Below are 21,106 nucleotides of genomic sequence, written 5' to 3' on the forward strand. Positions count from 1 at the left end.
CCGCCCGCCCTTCGCCACCTGCCGCTCCCTGCCTCGCCGAGGCGCCGGGCAGCGGCTTCTCCCCGCGCCGCCGCCCGCCATGGAGCCGCCCGCGGGCAGCCGGCAGCCCTGAGCCCCGCTCTGCCCGCCGGCCCCGCGCCGCCCGCCCCTCGCCCGCATGGAGCCGCCGCTCGCCCCGCCGAAGACGGCGCTGCCCGTGCTAAGGAAAGTTCGCAGGAGGAGGGAGATGCTGCTGCAGCAGCTGGGCTTCATCTGCGCCATCCTCTTCTTCGCCTGGTGCATGTCCAGCCTGCTCTCCAGGCTGGGTGAGTGGCCCGGCAGCGGGGACCGGAGGCTCCGGGCAGGGCAGGGGGCGGCGGGGTCGGAACTCTGTGGCTGGGGGTGCCCCGGCTGCCTCAGGAGGGAGCCTGGGGCTGACATGGGGGTCTGGGGGGGTTTGGGGGCGGCTGGCGGCTCTGCACGGAGCCCGGTCCTCCCCGGTCGCTTCTGGTCCCGTCAGCCGCGGCCACCTCGCCCCCTGACCCGTGGCCCCGAGCCTCCAGCAGCCGCGGCTGCCGCCTCGCCGCCGCCTCGCTCCAGCCCGCCCCAAATCGCAGCGTGGATTTGACAGAAAATTCGGTGTTTTAGGCAAGGAGCGGTGCCGACCTGGTGTTTTACGGAGGCTGTTGCACCTGCTGTGCGAGTGCCATGTTGGTGAAGTGATGCGTTTGGCATCTGCGTCGCTCCCGCTCATGGGGTTTTGTTTTTGTTTTTCCACCTGCTGGCACAGTTTGGGCTGTAAACATGCGACTTTGGGCCCTTTTCCTGCAGCTTGCTTTGCATCCCCCAGCTGTGAAGCCTGAGGTTACTGGGACACCTCTTGGGTCCCAAGGCAGGACCGCCAACCTTCCTTGAGGGTTTAAGGACAAAGTCAAACAAAGCCCTGAGCCCATCTCTGTGTTTCATATAACAATTTGGATGGGCCACCTGATTAAATTACAGTTGAAGGTAAATTGTGAGCTTTAGGAAAAAAATCTAGTGGAACTTTTCATATTTTGTAATGCTCTCACCCTTAAATCATTACCTGTGATGTTTGAGATGTATCTGGGATGGCAATGAGCCATCCATACAAGAATTTAATGCCTTACACTATATTAGCGTATAGCTTATCTTAAAACTTCCAGCATTTTTTAATTGTGGTTTCAGAATATACTCCTGCTTTATTTAGAACTGTTTGTCATGCCTGTGATTTTTTTTTTTCCCTTGCAGTAGCGATATATTTTTGTAAATGCACTTGCTTGTGAAGGCAGCGAGTTGGGGTATGGTTATGTTTAGATGGTTTGAGGTTTTTGTTCCAGATAAAGGTTTTCCAGACTTTTTTTGGGCTTGTGTGAAAAATGTCATGACTAATTAAAGTTTTTAATCTTTGTGGTTATCAGCTAAATCCCTGATAACCTAATTTTTGATGGTATGCTGCATCAGGTAGTTTTTTTTTTTCTTTTCAGCCAGCTAATTTACAGTATATTGTATCCATAAACACTGACCATCTGTTCTTCATGTTCCTTATAACTGTGGCAGCAGACTATTTTAGCAAATACTCTAGCCAAACTAACTTTTGCAAGCTAGATTTTTTTGTAACAGTCACTGTAGCAAACCACAAGCGTTCCATGCTGACTGAGCATAAGTTGTAAGATCAGGCATGGAAGATTTTTTTGTTATTAGAATAGGTTCATTTGAAATAGCTCAGGTTGAAATGGAAGTGATTTAATTAAATAAATTTGTTCTTCCTATGATTATTATAATTGTATACCTTGCATTATCACAAGTGCTCCTCGTGCACTGCATTCAGTAAGTTCTGTTGAGACTGCTTCTGGAATACGAGTTTAGGCAAAAGCTCCCCTGACTTTTGAAGATGTTTCTCTTTCTTAAGATGTGTGAGGCTTCACAATGTTGTTATTTTTCATTTTCCTAAACAAATTTTGCAGAGGTTGATGTTATCATGTACACCCAACACTGAAAAGACTGGCCTGCTAATTCAGATTAAGCCAAAATACAACTGCAACTTGTGAATATGCATTTTTATGTTTTAGAAATCGGTGATGTAATATATGCAAGTGCAGATGACTAAGATTATTGCTCATGTCAGCATAGCCGGCCTGGTTTCATCTGTAGGATCTGTAAATGTTGAGTTTCAAGGGTACAGGTTTCAGCATTTGCTTGCTGCAGAATGATTTTTGGGTCGTGGGTTATAGCCAGGTACTCTGACAGCCAGAACATGCTGATGGCTCTGACACTGCACCTTCATAGGTCCTTTTACCCTCTGTAGCTAGGAGCACCTGGCATGCATATGTTGGCGTGTGCCACAGTGGCACCTTCATTTGGTCGTGTTCCCCTTCTGATGGTCTGTCCATGGTCCTGGCTAGTGGGGGCATATAGTTCAGTTAAGCTGATAAAGGGAAAAAAAAAATGGTGACAGCGGACATAACCTCTTTCTATTTAATATAGGCCAAGAATCAACTGTTGCAAACAGACATGTATTGTCAGAGACATGGAGGAATAGAAGATTGATGGCATCACCTAATGGGACACATGAAGGAAAGAACTGTACAGAGCCAGGTAAGATGGGAAAACTTTATGATGTCTTGTAAGCTCTGGAGATGTATTGTGCTAGGCAGTCATGATGAAGCTGCAATAAACATGAAAGTGGTAAACTTAAAAAGAAATAATAAAAGCATAACTATTCTATGTAGAGAGATTTTTTTGGTGCTATATAATGTGATGACTTTATCTATCAAAAGTAAAAGTTAATATTCAAATATAGGTATGTTTTGGGGTGGTTGTGAGACTTATATTGACAATTTGATTTCTCAAGTTTTGTTTCTTTTGGTTATTATTCCTATCTAGCTAATGCTGTGTAATGAGAGAACCACTCTTCTTGATACTATAGGTAGTTAAACATACAGTGTTTGAGATACCACCTGAGCACAGTAATCTGTACTCATTACCACTGTGAATTTAATGAGGTTTTGCTAGTTTAGTGATAAACTCTGTATTCAGAGTAGGAGTTCATATTTTGTGGAGGGGTATGATGAGGTAAGTAATATGGAAACCATGAAACCATTTTTACTTGAATTTATCATCCTGGCCAGGGGGTAATAATTGATTGAGAGCAGGGATAGATGACGCATTTTAATATCAATGTTAGTCCACAACACTTTCATCTTCCCATCTGTCTTTCCAGTGTACATTTCCTTTCTCTCTCTCCTTGCTTCTCTGTGGTTTACGGTGTGTGGGAGATGAGACATTTTGCCAATGGCACTAGCCAAATTAATTTAAAGTTCAGATTTTTTTTCTTTTGCAATATGACTCTTTGATCAACTAGGGGATGACAGCAGAGTCTGTACCTTCTTGCGGATAGTGACAGCATGAGTTCTGGGATCCTGTCAGTCCCAGGCATTGAGAAGTTTGGAGCAGCATTCCCTTCTTCAGTTACATGTTTGTTATAATGCTGAGGCAGCTATCGGATAGAGTCAGGGTTACTGCTGTGCTTATGCATTTTCTGAGAGGAATGGAAGAACATTGCTGAAAATATGTGCATCCAAAAGCATTAGCTGCATTGTCTTGATGTCGGAGGGCTTCTCTCTACTTCTGTTAAGAACTTGATGAGTTAGTTTACTGATGTTTGCATCTGTAACCTTATGATACTGTTGTTTTTTTGTCAAAGTTGTTCACAGATGAGAAAGAAGAAACATGAGACCCTTTGGAAAGATGCAATTATTCTTGATGAATAGCCAGAGAATGCTATTCTTTCCTATTCCTATTGCAGTTTCATCTGCATATGTGGGTGTATCAATGCGATCGTGCATGGACATGTACTTGGCTGCACACGCCAAGCCAACAAAGACCACAAAATTTTCAAAGATGGATCAGAGAGATGCCCCTCCAACTTTTTGTTGGGGATTTCCACTTGGGAATGAGAGCTTATTTACAGTCTTATGATGAAACTGCTAAGAGTTTATAAACTGCAGTTGTGTGAGCAGTGCTGACTTCTCCAGATGTTTGTAACAAATCATAGGATCACAGAATGGTTTGGGTTGAAGGAACCGTAAAGATCATCTAGTTCCCATCCACCCTGCCGTGGGCATGCTCCATCCTATGGTTCAGCTCCCTGCAGTCCTTAAAAACTCTAAGGTCAGTTTAAGAATAACTGGATTAAATAAATACAGCTGGATCATTTGACTTGCTTTACGGAATTCAGGTAATTGAGGTGCACTTTTCTCTTCAACCACAAGAGCTGGACACATGGAAGCTGGGAGGCCCAAATATGCCTCAGACTTCTGAGGTTTTTAGAAAACTGTCATGAGACTTGTGTTAAATGTATGATTTCTCTTCACAGTGTTGAAATATGTCTTTCTTTTTAATAGGTGTTTCTTCAGTTAGAACACAGATTTACAGATCAGACATGTCACAGGATTGCAATTGTGGCATTTTTAGTCACTTCCTGTTATTCTGTAGCTATGTACAGCTTATCTCTCTGGATCTTCTGCAGCTGAAGGGGGGAATTAGATGCTGCAAGAGTGGCTAGACATAAGATAGCTACAAATAAGGGGAACATCTGAAAATATCTGAAACTGATGCTTGTTGGACAAGAATGGGTTTGTTAGAATCCATGATCATTACTGCTCAGTAGTAACTTCTGCAGATTTTTTTATTTTTTATTTTTTGGTTCCTGTCTGGTAGCCGGAGATAGAGATTTGCAGTGTGGTGAGAAGAAGGTAGTGACCTAAAACCTATCAAAAAGGAACCAGTAGAATAGCTCATCTCCATGATAACGTGGCTTGCCTAACCCTGTGACTACATCTGGGGGAAGTAGTCATAGGCTAAGTGACTTGGCTAAGAGACCAAGTGAAGTGAAAGGCTAAGAGACTAGATTGAGATCACGTGGAAAATTGGTGAGAAAATGTGGGTTTTCAGTTGGAGCAAGCAAACTTTCACTCATCCCAGGAAACCACCCCTCTAAATTTAATGAAAATCTCAGGAATGTGTTGTCAAACATTTTAAATGTCTGGTTGTTGATTATTTTTTTCCATCTTAAGAACAGATAGTTATTAGGCATATTTGTTATATGAATATGGTGCTCTGTATAGTCTTCCGTATAGGAAGTACTTATTCTTACCTATGCCATTTTTTGTATCTGCTTTAAGCACTAAGGGCCTGACAGATGCATGGGTGTGTGTGTGGTACATAGCAGTTTCCTTGTGTTAGGTGGATGTTTCTCTATATGTGTTTAGGATACAAGAACTTCATACCTCGGGGAATGCAAGTTCTTGCTGAGAGCCTGTTAATCCTTTGTGTCATTGCAGTGCTGTTGCTGCGCTCCCTTTTTATTAGCTTCCCACACAAGTCTGCAGCTTTACTTCTCTTTTCCCAAAGGCTTTCAACAAAGTTAATTTATTTACCACTTCATCCCCTTTTCTTGCTTACATGCAAATAAAAAAAATCCCCAGTTGTCAGGAGTTGCAGCTATAGAAGTTTATAAGACCATGAAAGCCTTGCAGTTCATGACAGTGGTAAGAAATGCTCATCCTTGGTTGAATACATCTTGGGGGAAAAAAACTCCATAAGCCTCTGGTAGTAATGTTAGAAGCCTTTGGAAACTGCTGTCTGCTGGAAGCTCAGATGGCCTATGCTGTATGAGATTGTCTCATTTACAGGAGTAGATGATTTTGTATTGTGTTTTGGAAATGTTATTAATACTTCTGAGGCTGTTTTATCAGAATAAAAAATAACCTTTGAAGTCTTTGCAAGGTTGCTCTACATAAGAACCCCAATGCTCTGACAAAGGAAAGGAAAATACGCGCGTGTGTGTGTGTGTTTGTATGTAAACAAGGAAGGAGGATAGGGAGAAGGTAGCAATTTATTTGTTAGCAAAATAGAACTAGAGGGGAAAGGTTTGTCTGATGTTAGGAGGCTAGAGGGACTGGTATTCATGAATATCTTAAAGGGTGCTACACATTTTTTTCTGATGGTAACTGTTCTGCAGTCCTAGGCAGCTATAGATCCTACTGGTCCCATAAGGGCAATGGTGGAACTGTAGGTCAGCTGCAGGAAGGAGATGAAGCACCAAGCCAACCCCAGTTCTCACCTGGACTAAGACCAAAGTTAGTGTGTTGTATAGCAATTTTCCGTTAAAGATTCTGGCTTGAAACTCCCTGTTGGAAGCTCTTCTGCCATGAAAAGGTAGAGCTGGTGGCAACCAGTGCCATAAGAGTGGGCACAAACTGGAAGGCAAAAGGCTCTGACCCTGACCCCGACTTAAAGCAAAGTAATCAGAAGGGAGAGTCGTTGACTTTAGTGTCTTCACAGATCTCATTAGTTTGCAACCATTTTTTTGCCTTACCCAAACTCCCGGTTCCATCTGCCATCAGCTCGCTAGCTTGCGGTGCCATCTGCCCAGCAAGTCAGATTTATAGCTTCCCTGCTCCTGTGGCTTGCCTCTTGTTTCACGATGTTCCCACGATATCCATGTCTTCCAGAACTCTGAGTAACGTTTCAAGAGCTCACCCCGTGAGCAGGAGTGACCGGGTGCTGCGGTGTTTGGAGCCATGTGGCTGCACCGGTTTGTGTTAGGCTAGTAACAATTGATCCGGGCTCCTTTCCGTTGTGAATGTTTTCAAGTCATCTCTGTATAGATCACAGAGAACGCTTTAATGACTTGCTGTGAATTAGACATTTCTGATAGTCTTCTGACACTAGTCAGTGGGCTTCCTTGAAACTGGAAGAGTCTGTGGGCTTTCCTGTCCAGAGGTTTGTCAGCCACGGACAGTTCATGAGCTGCGTTGATTTTAAGCAACTGGGGATTTGGTTCCAGTGTGCTCCTCCTATTGTTATCGGTGGGTAATGATGAATTGTGGGCTGGGGGAAAGGCAGAGGTTAGCATTGCTTTCTGAGTCATGCCGCCTTTTTACTTTAGAATTAAAAGGCACATTGTAGCAATGCTTTCTGTTCCTGCAGTGAGAGAAAAAGAATCAGTCCTCTACAGTGAAATAAAGTGTGTTTCCCAGCAGCATGTGTGTAACTTGAGTTCAGAGTCAGCATCAAAAGTCATTACGTCTGTGTATATTTTACACTGCTAGTTATTCAAACCTCGGGGACTCACGTAGAATGTGATGCATTGTAGAGAAACTCCAGAAGTCTCTATGTACCGTAGAGAATACAAGAGCCTGTTACTTTTCTGCAAAAATCAATGATGGTGTTCTCACTGACTAGAGGAGACAAGACCGACTCTTCCAAGTAATTTTCCAAAATGACAGAAAAAGCTACTTCGTGTACAGTCATAGTCAAGACACTATAGGAAGCATTGTTTTCCCTCAATTTTATTTCAAAAACCTAGTGCTTAGTTAGATGCATTGTTCTTGATATGCAGGATTTATGTCATTTCTTTCTTAATCCTTAGAGATTCCTTGGTGTAAGATCATAAACTCTGTGTATTAAATGTTGATCTAAACATACTTTTATTGCTGGTGGAACATGTCATTTTGTGCTATGTATTTTTTTAAACAATGCGATAATATATATTTCTTTTAATCAATTTGCTCATAATCTTCACTAGATCAAAATTCCATTTTGTAACAGGGGTAAGTGTCTTAGACCCTCATTTTTAAGGAGATATTACTAATAATTTCACTGTAACCCCTCATTTCATGAGCAGTCTAACTTGGTAAACTCAGCATGACCTGAAGCTTCTTTCACTGTGCATTCACACAGTGCCTAGCACAGCAAGACTACATCTGACTGAGGTAATACAGACAATAACTGTGTTATTTGCAAATATTCCTCCCCAGCCTTTCATAATCAGTCAGACTTTTTCTCTGCCCTGATGCATAGAAAATGTGCAGCTGTTGTGGTATGATAGATTCACTGATAGTGCATACGTTTTGACATAAAATATTTCTTTATTCACATGTCTTATGTGAATAAAGAAAGAACAGGAAATTTATCAGCCTTAAATATTCTAGTCTTGTGTTGGCCTAAAAGAAAATGAAAATGAGGAAAATTTTAAGAAAAAAATCTTATTTGCTCATATGAATATGGTATTCAGATATGTAAGTACAATGTCCAGCAAATGTGTATGTACACGTGCACAGATGCATGTATTTATGTAGTGGAAAGACTTACTAACCAGCTGGCATATCACTTACTTCTGTAGCCAATTGTCATATGCTTGTAAGGTTGCTTTGCTTTGTTTTTGTTTTGATTTAAAAAAAAAAAAAAAGTTGCTAGACTCACTCTTGTCCCTGTAGATGCTAAGCAGTAAACTTTATTGATCGTGACCTCATTTGGATGGTTTCTGTTTGCAGGGGGAGATAGATGTGTGATGATTTGAAACCACTTTAAGTGGACGAGTTGAGGGCAAATGATAAACGTGTAATGGCAAGTTTTTCATGTGGGGCTCCCAAGGTCTCCTGTTCAGAATTCACACCTACAGTTAGGTTGAACCTTTAACACTCTTTGCCCAGCTTGTTGATGTGAGCATTTAAAGGACTGGGCGGTGGATGTCACTGAAGTTAATTAGGATTTTTTTTTGTGTGTATGTGAATCAGGTTAGGAAATATGCTTTGTTTGAAGATGAAATTTCAAAAATAACCACCCTTCTCTCTGAGCTGTTCATTTTATAGCAGTGTATTAATACTGACATCCAGAATAGTTGAAAGAATTGAGACAAACATCTCTCTGTGCTTGGCTTAACCTGCCAGCAGCATCCCCTGGAGAGCTGAGAACAGAAAACGAACTCCAGGGTAATTTATCTATTTCCTCAGGTCTAGGTGCCAAATTTGCAGGAAGTAGTTTACCACACAGTAAATAAGTGTCTGACTAAAATGTCAGTTAGAGATGTAGTAAACAAGAGCAAATGAAGCAAAATGGAATATGATTTAATTTATTCTGTATATTCTTAAATCCAATTAAAATGTTACTTGCTATAATCTTTATTTCACTTGATTTATATTTATTTACAGTTGGTTTTGCTCCAGTTAAAGCACACTTTGGATTATATTTTTTACAAGGTGCGTCTTTGCTCTGAAACAAAGAGGTAGGCTTGAAGTGAAGATGTTTGAGCAGAAGGTTGGATTAATATGACCTCAGCTAGATCCCTTCCAGCTTCTATTTTCCTATGATCTGGTATGTTAACCAAATGAGCTACATTTCATTTGGAACATATTTGAAATCCTGAAGTGGAGTTGTCAAAGTTAAGACTTGTACAGCCAGGTCTCCATGGTGTTGCTGAATATCTCACCCTCAATGTGGGACTATGCATGTGTATTTGGATCCGTTTCTCACTCGTATGACCATGCAGACAGACCTTTCTATGTGGAAATCTGCTCTGTTTTCCACCCACAGAAAATGTTGCTGTTGGTATAAAAGGCATGTTTAAATTTACCCATCCTCATCTATAGCAGTTTCATTTTCACTCCTTACTTTTCACCTACTGTCTGTGATGTCTTGCCATGTACTGCAGCTGAGGCAGAAAAAGCTGCTCTCTTACTTTGTATCATGCACAGTCATCACCACACCTTGCTCTCTCTAGTCTTGGAGGAGACAGGTCGGAAAGGCATTGCAAATCAGTCTGTGTGAGCATTAATCCATACCCTTGGGGTTGGCCTAGGACAGCATCTTTACGAGACACTGGATTGTTTGATGTTAAAACCCTGGCTTCATTACTTGCTGGTATACTTTAATTGACTGTTGAGAAAGAAAAGATAACTTTTTTCATGGGAAGTTGCAAGTGGGCACTAGCCATGCTTAGATGGCAGTGGTTTGTAGCCGGTTTTAGGGTAGCTCACATGTCCCACTGCAAGAACTTGCTTGAATTGCTTGTAGTTTTTGCAGACTTAAAGCATTTGAAGCTGATATGGTGAGTGTTTGCTTCACATGGATTGCTAGTTTAATAGGAAATGTAAAAGAGAAGTGTGAGTGCTTTTGTGTGGCCAGCTTGATAAATTTTAAACAGCCTTTAAGCTGTATAAAAAGCAATCAAACAAGCAACCCCATTTTCTTCCCCTCAAAGAGCCACTTGTGATGTCACTGATGCATACATAATCATGGACTAAAACTCAAATTACCAGCTTTGAAGTTCTTCTGAGTCACTTTTGAGGCTATCTGAAGTTTCTGAAGCATCTACCTTTGGTGAGTCTGTGTTTAGTCCCATGAGTTGTAGAACACTGCGGAGAGCAAAGATGCTGTCGCTGTGCTTTCAGCATCTCATGGTCCACAGCTTCAACCACACAACATGGAGGATTCAGGTGAAACTGGACAAGAACAGAACTGGGCTGCAGGGAATTAGATTGTGAAAGGAACTGCAGGTAGAAAATAGTCACTGGAAGTTTCAAGAGGGATAGAGAAACTTGGGATTTAGAGTTGAGTGGTAGGAAAACTAAGGTTATCCAGAGTTGGGGACTGGAGTTGGAAGATAGGTGAAATGGATGCAAAAACAAGAGTGGAAGGAGGCTGAATTTGGATAATGAACCACAGGGGAATCCTGGCAATAGCAGGGCAAGGAGGCTGGCCCTGGGAACCAGTTAGTAGAGAAAGTGATAAAAGGGGTAAGAAAAATGAAAGTGCAGTGAGAAGTTTGGTTCTGGCTGGGCAAGGAGTCCAGAATAAAAAGCAACAGGAGGCTCTAAAAAGAGCTTGAGTTACAGAAGGGCTACGCTTTAGCCTTGTGTTTGGCACATAAAAATTGAAACATTCACAGTTTATATATTTTTTTTTCATGGGTTGGACATGCATTTTCAGAGCTTGTACTAGTGGGAGCACCTAGGTACAAAGCCATGTAGAAAGCTTCACCCAAACCAGACCTTCCTGAGCCTCAGTTCCTCCTCTGAACCTCAGCGTTTGTTTCAAGGGCCAAAATGACTGATTTAAAAGTATACTTAGGCGTGGTGTACAATGTCATTACAGTAAATTTTAAACTTTGTTCTGCTAATATTTTTGACAAGAACCCTCATTAACTGAATTATTTTTCCAGAAGTTACATCATTTTCTTATACGTTTCTATCACTAATTCATTACTAGACGTGGTTATCCGCCTTAGCAGGCTGAAAATATTCCATGAACCTGCTGACAATTAAACTGGGATCACTCCTGTTCTGCAGCAAGGCAAACCCCTCAGGCAATAAAGAGTGATGGTTTCCTTTACTCTTTAAAGTTGACAGACATTGAAGACGTTATAGTAAAAACATATTAGCCTTAGAAAGTGTGAGTCAAATTCATTCCTGCTGGGACTCTGCTGATAAGGCAAAGTACAGCAGAGCAGACACTTCAGGTAGGATGCAGGCTATGCGTCTATCTGCTTGCTCAATTGTTTCCTTTTTTACCACATTAAGTTAATGGTTTCATGTTAATGACAGCTGCTGGATTAACTATTTTTAAGAGAGTGACATTCTCTACCCATGCAGGGGAGCGGTGGCCGATGTGCCTCCATCCTTCCTGCCAACACAAAAGATTTAGACTTTGCCTGTTCAGTTTCCACCCATGCTTGCTTTTTGGGCTATTCTCAGAGATTGCTGACACCTGATGACTTTTTTTTTTCCTTGCATATGATGCAGTCACTTGTTCAGTGGGTTGAGGGTAACGTGACTATATCTATTGTGTGGAGGGATTTCAACCTCTGAATAGCGAGATGTAAAGATTCACAGATGGTGGGAAATTTCTCAACTTTGGGAATGGTGAAGTTAAAATGGATGAATCAATGTTTAGAAGCTCAAAGAGGCTGAAATGGGAAAAAAATGATTTTTTTTTTTCATTTATTGTGAAGCATAATGTGCTTTGAATTTTGAGTTCCTAGCCCAAAATACAGACTCCCCAAGAGAGAGAGGCCTTGTTTGTTAAGGCATCTGGGAGCATATCTACGCTGCTGTACGCTGCCTCAGCTCCAAAGTGTCACTGCAGCCATGGCAGCTACAGAAGAGGTTCTGCCCTGCAGATTTGTTGCTGGACAGTGAGATACTGTTTCTGGGTTAGTTCTCTGAACGTAATTTTCTCTGGTGAGAATCATTTCTGTTCACTTTCCATGCCTTCATAAGGGTTGCATTCCTAGCCTGCTTGTGTCGCACTTCTCTAAATCCGTTGGCAGGATCTTTGGCTTCTGTTGTAGCCTAAAATTGTAAGGCTTTTTCTCACCTTAGGCTTTTCACAAGCCTTCCTCTTCCTTGTTGCTGCAAGCCTTTCTCTGCTTCCTTTACCTGCACTCAAACACTGAGATAAATTTCCAGTATCTGTTTGTCTTTTCTTACTGTCTTTGTGCTGCAAAGTATCAATACGTGAAATAATCTATCTGGAAGGTTGTAATTCTTTCCTTTTTTGAATCTCTGTTCATGAGCCATGAGTATCATGGTGCTCTCAGGAGATCATCCCGCCAGGATTGGCTACACTGGGAACAAGCCAGAGCTGGCATAGTAATTAGTCCTGTTTTAGTCATGCACAGAGGCTCTGCCAGTTTAGGGTGAAGGAAGAAGAGGAGGGTCCCTCTAGAGCTATAGTGTTGTCTGCCCTTGTTGAGATGCAGTGGTGGTCCTAAAGAGCACCCATGGAAATGGATGAGGAAAAAGAAGGAAAAAAAAAAAGCATCGTGAGTCACCTGAGAGGGTCAGTAGCTAAATGGCATTTTTTTTTCCTTAAATTGTAGCCATATGTAATTCATTGAGCTGGGAACTTTTGCTGCTACCATCATCATCTCTCTGCTACCCTTCCTGATCAGCTCATAGTCACTTGACTCTTGTCATTGTACTTTTTTCCTGAGAAATGTAACTTTTCACAACAGATATTTCCCTCCCCCCTTGTGTGTTTTTATAAAGTCAAAAAGAAGGGGTACCATTACCAGCTACGCCATACCATTACTGGTATCAATGGGGCAACGATATGCCTAGATCAGCTTTGGTACACTGAATGGTTATGAGCAAGAGCAAGTAAAAGTAATTCAGATTTGAAGTAAGTTATGTTTTTTAAATTCTGTATGTGTTTACTCTGGTTATTTGGTCTACCAGGGTTGATTAGGCTGACAGCACCTGATAGGAGAGTTCTTACTTGGAAAGACTATCTGGGATCATCTCCAGAACTGCTTTAATCTGTGGATATTCAGGGCAACTAAGTTTAGTAAGTACTGCTTAGGTAATTAAAGGTTGGAGCTGGGTTGCTTTCTCTGCAAGAAAACAGACTGGTAAAAGGAAATTAGTTAATGTGATTCACCTGCTGCATGGGGCACAGTCTGTTCCCACCCAGCTCAAAGTTTGCCTTTCTAATGTGCTAAGGGGGTTTGGTAAAAATACTATTGTTCTTCATGTACTCTTGGAGGCTGCACAGCGAGCACAGTTTGATGTCGAAAGATGTATTTATGACTGCTTTTGAAACAATGCAATCTTTAAAAAGTTTGCTTTTAAAAATTGCAGGCTGGCTAAAGAATAATTAGGTCTTTGCTCAACCACTACATGTGAAATTCTCTTTATTTAGTACCTGCTTCGCTAGGTGGTACCTATAGATGACTGTAGAAGACCAATTTGTACATGTAGGAGAGAAGTTAAATTGAAAAAAAAACAACAGTTGCTGTGATCATACAAGCTCTTCTGGGTCTTAAAAAGTGCTGTGTTTCTGCAAGCTCAATGGCTTTGAAGTTGTTTGTATTTTGTGGACAGCATTAAATTATTTGTAGAATCTTTTGGTTTTCCTGAACACTTTCAAGATTCAGTGTTTTGTCTTCCATTCCTGTGCCTGCAGGGCTGAATGCTATATAAATGCCACTGGCAGCACTGGTCTTCTGGGATGAGACTGCAGATGGGATGGGAGTAGTGATGCATGTGTTATGTGCTTCTGAAGGAAAAAATGAGCATCTTCGCAACTAGAATCCTGCCCTTCCATCCAGTAACTGCTTCCAAGCGTTCTGGTCCTACCACGTTGCTGATTCTGGATCAGACTGTGAGAGCTGAGCACTGCTGAGCAGCTCTGAGGGGGACAGATTGCACCTCTGCCAGATACTCCTCGGCAGGGACCCAGCTGTGATCTGTGGGTCAGTTCCATCCTCCTTGAAAGGGTTTTCAGCTATGGAGACTGACTAAGCACATCTGAGGACTTGTGGAAGAGGTGAGGACCTCCCGTATCCAAAGCACAGGGTGGAAAATGGCTGTTTGACAGCCTTGGCTCTGTGCCTGTCTGAGCTACGGAGCTTAGCCTTGTGGCATCTCACTTAGCTCAGGCTGTAGTAGGGGATGATATACAGTGATTCTGGAGGGTCTGTAGACCTGACCCCAAACCAACGTCTTGCTCATTTTTACAAAAAGCAGATTCTTTCATATATATATATATAGTATAGAAAACAAGCTTCCATCCCCGTAGTAAATGAGGATGGTTTTCTGCTTGTCTTACTTGTCTTATTTACTGCAGACCAGATCCAGTGTTTCAGCATGGCATGGGGACCAGGAAATCCTCAGTTCCAGCTGTGGCTGCAGCAGTGACTGCTCTCTGTGATTCTGCCTATATTCCTTCACTCCACAAAGCAATTTTTTTTTCCTTCCCAGGGAGCAAAAAAAATTAATTGAATTCCAGATGGGAACCTAGATCTCTTTATCCCTTTTACAAATATTATCCAGTTAGCTTGGGCTCTGAACATGAAAAGCATCTTTATAATACTAAGCCTTTCTCTTCGGAGAGAATAAAGATGATCCTGGATTCCCCAATGGCAGATTGACACCTACTTAGGTGCCACGTTATAGTTTATGGTTTAGAGTGAATGTAAACATGGTGTAGCTTGTCAGGGAAGCACTTGTCTCTTACCCTCAAATTATTCAGTTCACTGCTCTGATATATGTATTTTCTTTATCCTAAAGACAGAAAGAAGAGGAAAGGTATCTTTAATATGGGAAAAAAACAAGGACTGCATGTTTTAGAAGAGTGCATCAAACTAGGTATTTACAGGAGTAAAAAATCCAAAGTTTTACAGTCATTATGTTTACAATGAGTACATTTGTATGTGGTAGTAATACATCTGTGTGTTACAGACACAGTGGTCATTCTTTTATAAGGGTAATTACTAAAAAATGATCTTTCTCTCCTTAATGTAAACAGCATAGCAAACCCTTCCGTGACTTGCTATTTTAGTTGCAGAGTGACTTTATGCACTTAATCTTGGAGAGGCAACTTGGATCGTATTATTTAACAGCCATGGATAAAAGCCTCTTGCAATTATGAGATTAACCAGAGTTACACTATGTTTTGATTCCCCCGAAGTCCAGTGTGTGAATGTGTGTGTGTTTTGATGGGACGTGTCTGACTCCCCCCCCTCCCCTTTTTTTTTCTCCTGTTTGCTTTAGAAAAGAACTCTGCTAGCTGAAAGTCTTTCTTAAAATTTAAAAGGCTTAAATTCCACGTGTGCTCCTTCAGAGGCTGCTGTGAGTGCCAGGCAGCTTTACCACTGCAAAGTAACAGAAGCCAAGAACCAGAATGTGGCTTTGCTGGCTAGTGGGCTGGGTGGTCTATGTTTTATGAGAAAATGCTTCAGATCATTTGATTTTCTTTGAAACAAACATGGGAAAGGAGTGTGCTTTCTCTCTTTTCTGGGAAAAAAATCACTCACCAATACAGAAAGAATGAAACAAAAATGAAATTGTGAGAAAAATCATATTGGTGTGTGAGGTATATAGTGAAGATAAAAATCTTCAAAATTTCTGCCCCTCTTTTTTCTTCTTCACTTTTTTTTCCCAGACCTGCCAAAAGTTAATGCTAACTGTAAAATAGTTTTGCAAATCATAATGCTTCATTTTATTTATTTGTTTTTGTCTAAATCACTGAACTTTATGATCTAAAATTATTTTTTTAATGGGGAAAATATCTGTTGACTCCAATGCTTGAAAATAGGGACAGGCTGGCTTTTGTAAAATCAGCACAGCTAGTATTTCTTGCTGTTGTGTAACATCTATTGATGTGACACTAGAATTTAAACTTCAGAAAAAGCTGATTAGTGTAAACCTCCCACGTAGTGTTGAGGACAGGCTGGAGTGACATCTCTGCTAAAGTGAAATGACCCTCACATACATGATTGCACTTCAGTATTACAGAAATAGTCCTATCTCTCAAAGTTAATCTTCTAAATGTATGTCTGGATTTAGAGATTTATACTTATTTACTTTTGGCGTTTGGATTAATTTTTCATTTGATTGATTGGCATCCTTCTTTTGTCCACATTTTGGAAACTGAGACTATGGGGTGGACTTCTGCAGTGGCAGTAATAGGACGCAGGCAGACAGCAGTCCATGAAGTGGACCGCTTGGTTTTTGACCAAGGATTAAGTTATCAAGAACTGGAAGTCTGTTACATTATCCAAGACTGAAGGGAATTCACTTTAGTTTGAAGGGCAGATTTCTTTTAAGCATACTTGTGGTGGATTCATGATTTCACTTGGCTGACTTGAGCAAACATTTTGGTTCACTATTGCATTTATACACAAGTTTAAAAATTAAATGCAGTTAAACTGAAGTCAAAGTTGTTGGTCCTTTCTTGGACGGGGACATTTCCACTGCCTTGTGTATTGGTCGGTAAAGATCATTCAACTTTCAGCATGTGTTCAGGTGAAATAAAGAATCAAAGAATTGTGCAGGAATTAAGGATTTTGAGTTTTGTTGTTGTTGTCATTTGTTTTCTTTCAAAATAATTCAGTGGTGTGGCCCTACTGGCCCTTTCTAAGCCACTGCTGACATCAGTAGGACTTCATACGTAGCAAATGCAGCATTGGCCTGCTTCACCTAGCAGGAGCTAGGATGTCTTTGCTGGTATTTAATGACAGACCCATGAAAGAAACGTGCATCAGACTACATGCACGTGCATTAAACAGGTTTTCAGTGATCCTCCTTAACTCCTCACTCCATCCCAATGTGATGGAGCATGGTGCCATTTGAGTTTCACTTTGTACAGACAGAAGTCAGGGTAGTGGCGGTAAGAGCATGGTAAAAATGGCAAGAACTGCCTTGACTGAGTCAAAGGAGTCAATATCCATCTGACTCTTCACAGTGGAGCTGAAAGTACAGTCACAAGACTGTCCAGAGTGGAAGTAAGTGATGGCTCAAGTTATCGATAGCTTGAAACCAGTGTGACTAACGCTAGTAATATCTAGACGTTTGAGGGGAAATGTGTGTATTTACCATGTGTATCACTGTATTATCAGTAGTGTATATTAGTTGCCCCTAACTGCATTTTTTTTTGTCCTGACATTCTTAAGAACTGTTACCTAAAATGGGGGGGAGGGTTTTTATGTTTTTCTGTCTCCTATATTTACATGATCTGTATAGCTAGTGTGCGAGCTGACCATCTAATGACCTTTAGAAATGCAGCCTTTGGAGAGATGAAGAGGGATTTGTGAGTTGACAGATTTGTGCTAGCAAGCCCCAGGTTATTTACGGAAGTCTGGAATTTTGTGCTCTTGGATTTAAAGAATACTGTGTAATTCAGATCAAAGGCAAAGCATTAAAATCTTAATTCCACTGAGAGAAATACCCTTTTTGTGGCATTCTCAAAGACGTTACTCTTAATTCATGTTAGCAGTGCACCTTACAAATGAGAGAGGGGGGAAAAAAAAGTTTCCCCTTAATTCTGGAATAATTTGTTGTGTAACTATTTTTCTTTTTTTTCTTTTTCCTTTTTTTTTCTTTCACAGCAGGACTGCATAGTAGCCTGCAAAGCTTATTCATCATTACAAAAAGTAAATCTCTGTTCTGACATTAAATAATAATAATAAAAATCCCAGTTTGCAGTCAGGTGTGTGATTTCCTCAATCACAGTTTGCAGACAGGTGTCACTTCCCCTACTAATTACATTGCGAACACATGGGCATTCTCGGTTTTCTGTGTCATTAAAATGCTTAGAGAGGGGCTAGATAAGCAGGAGGAAGGAGGGGAGTGAAGGGAAAGGACATCTCAAAACTATTTTTGCTGCTGTTTGAGAAGAGTGCTTAAATCAGTACAGACAGAAGATGCTAAACTGAGTTTCTGTGGACTTTTACAACCAGTTTAAAATTCATGTGTTGTACTTCTCGGAAACATCACAGTGAAACTAATTTGGCTGGTGGAAGGCAAAGTAGCCATGGCTTGATTTGTTTCCCTCTCAGAGAGGGAGATTATTAAAAGGAATTACTTCCAGGCAATCTTCTTGTGCTACCTTTTGCACAGAAGTACCTTGAGTCATGGTAGATGACTTTGGGTGGTAAAACCGAAACTGTAAATCTCTGTGCTTGAGGCTCTTTGCTATCCTTGGCCTATGGAAAAGTGCCAGAAAATGGTAGTAAGTGTTGCATGTGGTCCAAAAGTGCTGTGTGTCCCTCACACGTTAAATTGTTGACCTATTTCTGTGCATCCGAAGTTATGGAACTGACATGGGCATTTTAATAAAGCAAAATACTATCATAGTGTGGTTTATAACCCTAACAATAGAAATTGTTTCTTTGTTGGTGAAGTAACTAGATGTATTATTTAAAATAACTTTATTCCATTCTCATTAAAATCAGTAAGGAAAATTCCCTTGAACAGAAGAGGGAAAATGAGGTTAATGTTAAGGGGATTTTAAGGACCTTAATACTTAAAAATATAGACAGATTCTCAGTGAAATCTTTGAGGTAAAGGTTCTTGTTTCTCTGGACCTCATGTGGAGTTAGATGACTGGTAATCTCACAAAGTGAATCCTCAGGTACCTGGGCGTCTTGACTCTTAGGAGAGAAGCTACAGAAAACTTTCTGCCATGTTTTTGAAAAACTGTCTTCTTTCTGGAATGCTGTAGGCCTTTAAACCCAAATCATGCTTGCAGCACTCCCCGTGAAGTTGGTGAGGGCTCCTGAACACAAAAGGTTTGTTATTTTGACACCTACCTTAAGTAGGAGAGGATGAGTTTTGCTTGCCAAAGAATCTCGCATGCTAAACACAAGGAGATACTGAGGAAGGGGAGAGAGAAAGAGCAAAAGTCTCTGTAAGAGAGAAAAAAAAAAAGAAAATAGCAGATCTGGTGGAGCCTGTTGGTAACTGTAGAGCTGTTTTGTCTTGCTAGCAACATTTTCACTCATTTTGGACTGGCTTACTAGTAAACGTGCAAAGATGCAAAACTGTTCTATTGTATGAATCAACTTTGGGTCTGTAGTTGGGATAGATACAGTCTGTACCCTTTGCTGCAGGGAGAGGTGGTACTGTCTTGAATGAGCATCCAGTGAGATGAGAGCAATATTCTGGGAATTGAAGGATCTAAGTTTAGCTTTTTTAATTAAAATGGCCGTAGTAACTATGGCTTATGCTGGACTCAGCCTTACTGAGATGTGTAAGGACTACTTTGAGCATACCTAATGGATCTAGCCCCTCCAGGGCCTTTGGCAGATTTCAATACTGTTTCGCCCTGCTAGTGGAGAGCGGTGTTGCCCAGGGAGAAGCTAGTTCTGCTTTCCCCCAGGTGAAATTGCCCAGGGAACCTGCAAGGTAAACAGGGAGGTGCTGAATTCCTGGGGTCTCCAGGGATGGGTAACTACTGGTGGAGACCTGTTGGATCCTTTCTTTAGACTTAGTTGCTCAAATTCTGTATTAGTCCAGACTTAACCCTAAACTCGGTGGTTCTGATCTAGCTCATTGTCACAGGCCTCACTCATGGAGTTGGACTAAAAATACTCTTTTGTACCAGAAAAATGTAATGAAGTTGCATGCATTAGACTGAAACGTTGTGCTAAAGTAATGGAAGCTACAGAATGCCATCAGAAAGACAGCTGTAACAACAAAATACAAGACCCTTGGCAATTTTATATACTTGAAATACGCTTTAAATTGTTTCGCAAATTGAACATTGCATTTGAAATAACTCCTCCTTGAAAATATTTAAGGATAAAATTACATAGCCGTCAAATGATATACCAAGTATTATGCTATAGCTATTGTGTCTGTAAATTTAAATTATTATTCACTCATTCAAAAACAGTGATAACTGATTTTTTTAATCATCAAATATATTTGGCTTTTCAGACAGTATTGATCACTCATCATTTAAAGTTTAGTTCCCTATAATATAGATCATGTTGGTTGTTTATGATGCAAGTACCTTCCATGTAACATTAACCATTTAAAGTCCAGACTTAGCCATGCAGACTATGTTTATTCTTGGTGGAGATAGGCATTCCAAATACCTTGAGCACTGATGGTTGGGTGAATCTGGTGTATCTCACTTTTCTAAGACAAGCTTCCTTCATAGTCAGTGTTACATGAGAGAAATTCTATCCCCAGAGACAATTCTAAGTATATCTTGGTAAAGGCCCAGCTAACATGGTAGAAACATGGCCAACTTCTTTCTTAATTTATTGCACTGTATTTCTTTAAATTTTTCCCATGACTTTTAATTTTGCTTTGTCTTAAGCTTTTGTGAATTGCTTTCAGTAAGAGACCCTCCTGCTACCAATATGAAGTTCGAAGAAGTTGTGTGTGTGTGACTTTGAAGGAAATTTGTCTCATTTGTGTTGCTGCAGGCATACATCTCTGTCTCATGAAACAAGTGACAACAGGACATTTGGTGTAATTGGACCTTTCCATTACTCATTTCTTGTTGATTACATGTAGCAAAGAAATTTAGAAAGTAAAAATTAGGATACTGTGTTTACTGTTACCATTGGTGTGTGGGGAATGTGGTTTCAAAATGCGGGCTGATTTTTTCTCCTGGGGCTGGCTCTGATACTGGACACACTGGGTATTTCGGACTTCTGTCCTCTCCTTGCTCTTCCAGGACTTGCAATTACTCACTAAGTGCTGCTATGGAGTGCTCCAGATCTCCCTGTCCTACCAAGCAGGCATTGCTGACTCTCACTGAGTGCTGTTGGCGGCCCAACTTGTCAGGCCGCTCCCTCCGTGAGGCGGCCCAGCCACCATGCTGCCCTGCGTGTCACTCAGTGCCCCGGGCAGCAGCTCGGTGCTCTGCTGATGACCAGACCTCTGCTGGAGGATTCAGTTCTTCAGAAGTCCAAGTCTACAGAGCCTGGGATTTGTCAGACACAATATCCCACATCATCTTACTGGTTATCTTCCACTGAGTACCTCTTGGGCACATTTTAGTGATTTCCTTGTTCACCTACTGA

General features: G+C 41.1%; 1 protein-coding gene across 4 annotated transcripts in view; it reads left to right on the plus strand.

Moving 5' to 3' along the window:
- The first annotated feature begins 6 nt into the window (after window positions 1-6).
- SLC24A4 (solute carrier family 24 member 4) overlaps window positions 7-21,106 on the plus strand; it is a 94,418-nt gene continuing 73,318 nt past the window's right edge. For all 4 annotated transcript variants that reach the window (XM_035327112.1, XM_035327114.1, XM_035327113.1 and 1 more), the window contains exons 1-2: window positions 7-305; window positions 2,485-2,595. In XM_035327112.1, the coding sequence (XP_035183003.1) occupies window positions 158-305; window positions 2,485-2,595 (259 nt within the window). In that variant the 5' untranslated portion in view covers window positions 7-157. The remainder of the gene's footprint in view (window positions 306-2,484; window positions 2,596-21,106) is intronic.

This window comes from Oxyura jamaicensis, chromosome 5, assembly GCF_011077185.1.
Source record: "Oxyura jamaicensis isolate SHBP4307 breed ruddy duck chromosome 5, BPBGC_Ojam_1.0, whole genome shotgun sequence".
Taxonomy (NCBI): Eukaryota; Metazoa; Chordata; class Aves; order Anseriformes; family Anatidae; genus Oxyura; species Oxyura jamaicensis.